The sequence below is a fragment of the Chanos chanos genome, chromosome 8 (assembly GCF_902362185.1).
Source record: "Chanos chanos chromosome 8, fChaCha1.1, whole genome shotgun sequence".
In the NCBI taxonomy this organism is placed as follows: domain Eukaryota; kingdom Metazoa; phylum Chordata; class Actinopteri; order Gonorynchiformes; family Chanidae; genus Chanos; species Chanos chanos.
Genome location: NC_044502.1, coordinates 33,347,522 through 33,356,497, shown reverse-complemented (window position 1 = coordinate 33,356,497; position 8,976 = coordinate 33,347,522). Strand labels below are relative to the sequence as shown.

At 39.1% G+C, this 8,976-nt stretch overlaps 1 protein-coding gene across 1 annotated transcript in view; it reads left to right on the top strand.

Moving 5' to 3' along the window:
• The first annotated feature begins 5,767 nt into the window (after positions 1-5,767).
• tbx20 (T-box transcription factor 20) overlaps positions 5,768-8,976 on the top strand; it is a 6,809-nt gene continuing 3,600 nt past the window's right edge. Inside the window, exons 1-3 of the mRNA XM_030782714.1 lie at positions 5,768-5,894; positions 7,306-7,540; positions 8,334-8,498. Coding sequence (XP_030638574.1) covers positions 5,768-5,894; positions 7,306-7,540; positions 8,334-8,498 — 527 coding nt within the window. The remainder of the gene's footprint in view (positions 5,895-7,305; positions 7,541-8,333; positions 8,499-8,976) is intronic.

Here is an 8,976-nt window from a genome sequence, read left to right as displayed (position 1 = left end):
TAACACTTGTTTGTAAAGTGTAGGCAGACCAGGCCGACCGTTGTGAGGCGTCCATGCCAATTCGGGCATCTCAGGCTTCTTCTTCACCATGCCCTGCACAAGTCACTTACTAACTGACCTTCATAAAGTGTAGGAGCTATTGCAAACTCTAATTCCTCTGTTTGGGGAACCCACATCACTTACCACTAACAAAACAAAACAGGATGGCCGCCAAAGATGTTTCCGACAACATCAAAAAAAAAAAACAGTACACGCAGAATGCTGGAAGATCTGCGTGTATGGTCAAAAGCCTGTCAAGATCACTTTGCTTCAAGCGCTGATGGATCAGAGATCAATCTGAGGTTCAACGCTGCACAGGGTGAGGGTTCCAGGGAGGGAGGGGGGGGGGGTGATAGGGAGTGGAAGTGGGAGCAAAGGTCATCCTTCAAAAGCCACCCAAGTCAGCCTCATCCATCATACTCGGTAGCTCCTTGTTTACTTGTAAGCATGCACTCTCCCTTGTTATTCAGGCTTCACAACCATGACACGTTCTCACTCACTCTGACTGACTAATGATATTAAGCCACTTTGACTCCTTATGGTAAACCGGCTTTAGTTGGGGTTTTTTTTTCCATTCTTCCCCCGCTTGACAAAAAGCCACTGACTCAAGCTGTGTAAAACTGCTGAGGTCTGAAGGAGGAGGAAAGTGTGAAGTGAGTGTTCCATTCCTTGGAGTGCTTCACATCTGCTGGGAGCAAAGACTCTGACGTCTTAGTTAAAGGCCTCAGTCCCTAATGAGTCTAATCTGAGGTAAAGGTGATGCCCCCCCCCCCCATTCCATACCCCCTTATTGCTCTGACCCCCCCCCCCCCCACTACCACCACCATCTCAACCCTTTGGCTCACACTCTGTCCACTCAGCACATGCTACAATCCCTTCTCCTGTCCTCAGCAGGCCCCTGTCATGGTCCAGGTCAGAACAGAAGTGGGGTGAAAGTGGGGGCAGTGGGGATTGTGTGTGTGTGTGGGGGGGGGGGGGGGTGTTGCGGGGAGAGGGGATGGAGGGAGGTGAAGAGGGGTAGGAAGGAATTGCATTTGAACTTAACCTCACAGTGCCCCAGAACGGACGTGGCAATTAGCACCAGGGATCAGCATCAAAAAGAACAGCGCAGCGTGAAGCTTGTCTAATTAGTCATATGAACGGAGGCAGCGGCTTGGCCACCGCATGCCAGTCAGGCCAGCCGAGCCTGGGAAGAGCCTGCTTCGATTCATACTCAGTAAAGGGGGGGGGGGGTTCAGGAGGAGTCCTTCCTGACTGTAGAGAGAAGGAAGAACTCTTTTCGTTTCAGTGTAAGCTCCAACTTGGTGGCAAGATTAGATAGCCATTTAAGACAATGGTGAGTCATTGCACTTGCTCGGTGCTGTCAGTTCTGCTGTGTGGCAATCACATTTCAATTATGTTACACCAGCACTTTTAAGAGAACCGAAATTTACAGCAGAGCAGTATAGACAGTTTTAAGGGGTTTTTCATCATAGACAACTCGAAAACTCGTATACAAGTTCTTGTGTAATTGTGTTTCTGAATCTCAGATCATTATCCTTTAAGATATGAGAAAAACAAAAACATGGACCCAGAGCCTATTATATTTAATGCTCAAATCACCACAGATAGATTTTCCAGATAATCAACTTACAAGGCATATGTTCATAATAACACTCTGTAAAAAAAAAAAAAACTGATTGTGACAGTACTTGAACTGTATACCTCTACCGTGTAGTAAGACAACTGACATACTTATGTCCCACAAATTTTACGGTGTATAGAAACTGGCAACTTTTGACCAAAAAAGGTATGAGACAATATGGTGTTTTAAAAGATACATATGAACTACAAACATACATACAGCTTAGATATCTGCATACTGTGTACTGTGCTGGCCGATTAAAAGCTAACTGAGGAGGTGTTTAGAAACCTAAAAGACCTGTTATTAGTTTACACGTGTACGCTGTAACGCTGTAGTTCATGAAGTTTATCATTTCGCGAGTCGTGCAAAATACAAGAACTTTCTGCTTTCTGCCAACAATACAAAAGCAACTATAGCGCTAAATTATGCCTAAAAGACTACAAATGCAATACCACCTCATTAGGTTGACCAAACTGGCGAGTTTACTTCAAAAGTACTGCGCAACCCAAGGTAAAAGAAAAACGCATACGTGTTTTCGTTTCTTAATGGGGGGATTGTTATATACATAGCAGTCATAGGCTATATATATATTAGAAAGAACAGTTTTGGTACATATAATATACATAAACATAACCCAAAGCTGGCGTGTGATTCATTCCCCAGACTTTTCAAACGCAATGAACAGAGTTCTGTATCCTTAGCGTATTTACATTGGAATAAATTAACACATCATGGAAGTTACCCTCACGCGGATACAAATATTTCAAACACTTTGAAGAGGATAGCGTTTCAGAAAACCATGCCTCTGAGTAATTAATGGTTTAAACCTCTAATATTTCCGGTATTTTTTTTTTAAAGCATCTCCATAGATGCTAAATGTGAAGGCCCGACAAGGATGCAAGATATTGTTATAGAACTGATTTGTACAGTGTTTCAAAGTCTACATAAATATGAATATGAAATATGAATTTTATTACTTTACATATTGCTGAAGGCCACTTAAGATGTAAAGCATATATCTCATTTTCTAACAACAGTAAGCTCTATTAATATTGTTTAGTGAAATTTGTGTTGTGCATGATGCGCACAGCACAAAAGTGGGGACAAACCAAGACACTGATGACACTAGCTGAAAAGGATGTCTCGTTTCACTACAGCATCTCAGTATCCCGAATGTATTAATTTACTTTCAGGATTCGTCGAAATGAATGGCTTCTTTTTAATGCGCTGTATCGGTCAATGATTTGTTCGGGAACCAGAAGCGGATACAATCGTTTCCACGTTAGAATAGCCTATAAACATTTTAGAATATACACATATATTTTACAGCATATAAATTCATAAAAACGTAAAAAAAAATCTGTAGTTTTTTTTATAGTTAATATTTGCATTCACTCTTTCCCCTTCAGACTGAGAAAAAAACTGACAAAGACTAAAGGCTGGAATAGCTCAATGGCTGTAGGACCTGTTAACCTGAGAGAAAAGCATGCACCTTTGGACCGTAAGATATTGTTTTTTGTTTTTTTGTTTTTTCAAAATCAGCTTAGGGGGCACGTGTATATTCGCAGGCTACTTAATCTCTTTGGGGACCCCATGACTTATGTAAATATCTATTCATGATTTGTGTCAGTTCGCACCTCGTGTACTAAAATATTGAAAATCACAGATAACACGATCTCTTCGTGACTTTTAAAGAGTGAATGCTGTTCAAACTCAATGATTCGCATCACCGCATGTTAAATCGAAAGAAGAAAAAAAAACAAGCCACCGCCACTCATTGACGCTGATCTCTGTGCTGTTCTTTCTCAAACGCCTTCGACATTGACCCCGATGTTCTGTTACGTCCTGTGGTTCGCTGTGTCTTTAAGAGGCGCATTCGGCCGACCGGCACACCAGCCCCCAAAGTGTGAATAATATTCGGTAAGGAGTTACGCTGAGTGGGAAAGCTTTTAGCACATTAACCACTGGCAATTGCACGGTAATCTAATTTACCAACCTAGGTCCCTTATAATGTATCTGCAGCATTGGATTTGCATTTGTGAGTCGCCTAATGGGTTTAAAACGCTGTAGATCTCGAGCTCTTGTTTATATATGCGTCTATCTCCCCTGGAGTGAGTGACATTGAGGATGAGAGGTGATTTCTCAACCGGCAAAACACAAGAGTCAGCGCTTTTGAAATATATATTTATATCTTTGAAACTCATATGCAGTAGCAAGTGCTACTAACCATAGAGTGGATGCGCAAATAGGATCAGGACGAAATCAACATCTGTGGGTTGGCTGTGAACGCATCAGATGGGCAGGAAGGACATCTAAAATATAAGACCTGGCTTTTGGATGAAATTCAAAACTGAAGTATCACACTTGTATGAGAAAATTACTGTATTATTTGTCATCTGCCTGTGGTCAATAGTTATAATCAAGAGGCTGTACATTAGAAAATTTGTAGCAGCAAAATAAAAAAAGATGGCAAAAATGCAAAAATCTCTCTACGTGTTCTGTCGTATGGATTCCGCAGATCTGCAAGTCTTAATAAGCACGAAACCTCAAAAAACCTTTTTGCTGGGTCACTATCTAGCCAAACATGACCAAACAAGAACAAAGCAGGCGAGAGGTGTTTAAACATTGTCTGCACCCATATTAAAATTTAAAAGAAAATGGAGCGAAAGAAATCCTTAAAGAGCCGAAGCAATCTATGAAATCCTTCTGTCTTCCTTTTATGGGGCTCAAGGTAGTAAAGAAATATCAATCAATACATGTATTCTCCAAGAAATTATTATTACTATTATTAGTTATTTATTTATTATTATAATTATTATTATTATTATTATTATTATTGCTCTTGTTGTTGTTTTTGTTGGTGGTGGTCTTCTTCCTCTTCTTCTTCCTCTTCTTCTTCTTCCTCTTCCAACAATTTGTCATTATAATTTTGTGAATTTGTTAGACCATAGTTTTAAGTATTGCCAGTCTGAACATTGTAATGACCCGGCGTTTTTTATTTGTAATCTATAATTGCTGTCATTACAGTGGCTGAGTGTAAAAATGTAGAATTTGTGTGTATGGCAAATGGTTTTTAAACTGGATCGCGCATGGTCCAGATTTCTCTCCCCAGTTGACGAATTTGATGCCAACAACAAACAATTTTTAGAGACATTTGTTCGGATGTTTTTTAGCAAATTGTAAAAGCCATATCACCAGATTACATCATTTCCCCCCATTTTTGGATATATAAATGTTCGTCGTATTTTTCACTTTTATTCATTCGTTTGTATTATTAATCTTAACAATTGTCTTCGTTCTATTTCATTATTCATTGTACGCATATATACAGTGATACAACGATAAATTGCAAACAATTATATTTATATCACTAGACTCCCGAATGTTTTATCATATCAACCAACAAGTTATATTAAGATGGACAAATGTTTAAGTGTAACGGAATAGAAAGTAAAGGGTTAACTAGGTTAACGGAACAGAAACCCATATTAAGACACAAATATTGAAATATATTGAATAAGTGATTTTTTCTAAAACAAAAATAAATAAATGCAAGAAATCTATATGAACTCTACAAAACTGCGTTCAAAAACATGTAATACGCTGTCCACGTAGACAAGTGTTAATCATCAAATTAGGCTGAAGTTTCCTCACATTTTGACGTGTTTCTTCAGTAGGTGGAGAAACCGTTTTTGAGAGACTGCGTGCAGCTCAGCCAGAAGGACGTGAGGGCAGTGACGTCGAACCAAAAGCAACGATTGGTTGTGGTCGAGAGTTCTGCAGGGGGGTTCTGAAATTAAGGGGAATGGAAGTGTTCCCTGCTTGCAATGAAGATCCTGCTTCTGGGCAAGCAACACAGACTGGAACACAAATCCAAACAATGTCACGATCAGTTCGGACACGACTAGTACTATAATAGCCTATGTTTCAGTAGCGACATAAACGGCAGGACAAACGGATGGTATAAAAACTCAAACTTGTTGAGAGACAGCGGTGGCATACACGATTTTAATTTCTTAGCTTCTCAGGTCACCCGTTGCATTATCACCTCAGTGGACCGCGGGCATTTCTAGTTCTACGCAACTGTATTTGAACTGTTCAACCATGGAGTATACCTCTTCCCCGAAGCCGCAGCTCTCATCCAGGGCAAATGCGTTCTCGATAGCTGCTCTCATGTCGAGTGGAAAAACGAAGGACAAGGAAACTGAGGAAAGCACTATTAAACCGCTCGGTGAGTAAATCGAAATCAACAAAGTCTTGAGCAAATGGATGAATCGGTTGAATGTGTCGTATTTCACTTGAATGGTGTTTTAGCTGCAGCGTGGTTGATGCGCAACAGGCCAAAGGAATTGGGAATAAAGTTTGAGCAGGAAATTATTATGACGCATAATTTAGTATGTTTGATGTAGCTGTTTTGTAATTACAGAGAGGGCTGACAGATATCTGGTTGTTTACAATGGTTAGGTTATGAGTTTTAAGAAACTAAAGATTTACACTAATCTACAGTAACTCCATTAGTATCGTGGAGGGACTATAAAATTGCATAGTCCATGAACGTGTTCCAGAGGGACAAGAAGAAGTAAGCTACACCCCAGTTATTTCGAAAGCTACACACGACCGGCTTACCTGACATTTACGCTTTTTTCCAGTAGCCCATGAGACATTAAGCATGACATTCTGCCTTGATGTGCGTTCAGGCTGCACAGCTAAATATTTATCTCTCGCGTGTCATTTACAAAACTATTATTATGTTGGGTAAGGGTCTTCTACGAAAATACCAATGAAAATATTTCAGGGCACTTTGTGAAGCTCACCTGACTCGTGAAGCTGTATCCTAGAATGCTCAATTATGCCGAATAATAGCCTACTAATTTCCTTTCGGTCAAGGGTCAGTATTGAGAGGCTCGGTGTCACTTTAATTTTTTACTGAAATTTGGATCTGGGTAATACTGTTTGCATTGTCTGCGTAATGTTAAGTAACGATTCATACAGGAGATTACTTTTACGACGTTGTAAAACAAAATGAACATCATAAATGTAGCTAGTGCGTCACGTATAAACACAGTAAATGTCGATATTTAGTGAGACTTTACACGATTCTCCTTTTTGTCTCCATGTTTTTTATTGGTGAAACCTCTTCTTCTTCTTCTTCTTCTTCTTCTTCTTCTTCTTTATTTTTTTTATAAATATTAAAATATTAGTAATGGTAATATAGATTTTTTATTAACTGTTTATTTCATTCATAAAACAATTAATCATATCTCGATGACAGTTCAAAGTGATGTATAAACAGATTTCTCGAAAATGTATTGTTTTTTATACTATCTTCAGCTCCTGCCTAGTTGAAGCTGGCATTTTTCAGTATTCCAATTCATTCTTTATTTTTTATGCTACTCAACAACAACAACGATAATAACAATAATAATAATAATAATAATAATAATAATAATAACAGCAAAAACAGTCGTCATAGGCCTAATCTTTGTTAAACTCGGTTATTTTGGATTTAATGTTTTGAATCTCAGGCTCTCTGTCAAATATTCTTCATATATGTATAATGTGTAAATAAACTTATTCGTATGACATTCATAATGATGAAGACGGCATTTATTTATTTCTGTAACACTTTTTTGTTGTCATAGAACAATTTGTAGAGAAGTCGTCTTGCAACCAGAGTTTGGGGGATCTGCCATCACTCGAAGGTCATGGAGATTTTAGTAGCAACACGCCTCCCGTGTGTACCGAACCCCTCATTCCCACCACACCTGGCGTCCCCAGCGAGGAGATGGCCAAGATCTCGTGCAGTTTGGAGACCAAAGAACTATGGGACAAGTTCCACGAGCTCGGCACAGAGATGATCATCACAAAATCTGGAAGGTAATGGCCTCCATTTCAGTCCCCTTGCGAGGCAGGAGTAACAAACATTCAGTCGCTTTGTGTCAATGTTTTCGTAAGATTAGTTAGGACAATAATTTTGGTTTGATTCACACAGGCCCATGGTTTTATCTGGATTCATAATACAGAGGCACGAATATGCCATCTGATTTCCGATTTTTCAAAGCTTAACTAATTCGCATTTGTCACGAAAGAAAGAAAGAAAGAAAGAAAGAAAGAAAGAAAGAAAGAAAGAAAGAAAGAAAAAGAATTTTCTCAGTAAATGGTGCACGAATCCCACTATTTTGATTTGTAATGTTCAGCAATTTGCAATATTCCACAAATGCTTTGTTTTTCTTCATTTCTCCGAAAATGACACTAAGATCATTAATCTAGACAAGTCAGCTGCTTGGAAAGCAAGCAGCTGTGAAGAGCAGTGAATGCTTTCTGAAAGTACTGATAAATGTGCAAACTAGTTTGCGCAACACCGAACTGGATATTTACCTCGCCATACTTACAAAGTCTTCTCTTAGTTTACGATCTGCTTAGTTTTATAAGTGATGTTTATTATTCCTTTTTCATACCTGTGTAGGCCCACTGCCTTTAACGAAACTATACCCAGATATGAATTTTATTTTACCGTTTTCTTTCTCTTATATCCATAACCACATCGGTTTAACACTGAAACATTATGAATATCATCGTTAAAAGGCGTATTTTTACAAATAGAAAATAATAATACCGTTTCGACTGAAGATTTGTTGATGTTGTTCCCTTCGCTCTCCCCTACCAACAGAAGAATGTTTCCAACCATCCGCGTGTCATTTTCGGGAGTGGATCCGGACGCCAAATATATAGTGCTGATGGACATAGTTCCTGTGGACAACAAGAGATATCGTTATGCTTATCACAGGTCATCGTGGCTCGTGGCAGGGAAGGCAGACCCCCCATTGCCTGCCAGGTATGTAACGTTATGCGCCTGTATGTGTTGTATTTTGCGATTATTCACAAAATCTAGTGAATCTGGCAACGCATGGTACTTGTTTGTGTCTATGTGTGTGGGCGTGTGTGTGTGTGTGTGTGTGTGTTTGTGTGCGCGCGCGCGCGTTTATTTCGATATACCATCGCGTCACCATTTTATATTTTGCTTACTGAAATGGGGTTAAACTGTTTCATGATTTAATGAAGAATATCGTCAACATTTAAGACTGGAACGGGCAATGTCTTAATCCCCGTTACGAAGACAAAGTAAAAAGGATTTTGCTATGTGGAGATCATCTCAGCAAAGAGGACATATCTGAGACAATTTTGTTTTTATAAACGCGAGTTCGGTTTTCGAATAGCGAAAAAGACAATTAGGTTTTATTTCTGTTGGCGGACAGCCGAAAGTCAAAATATTCACGGACAAAATAAAATAAATTACAATACTGTAATCAAAG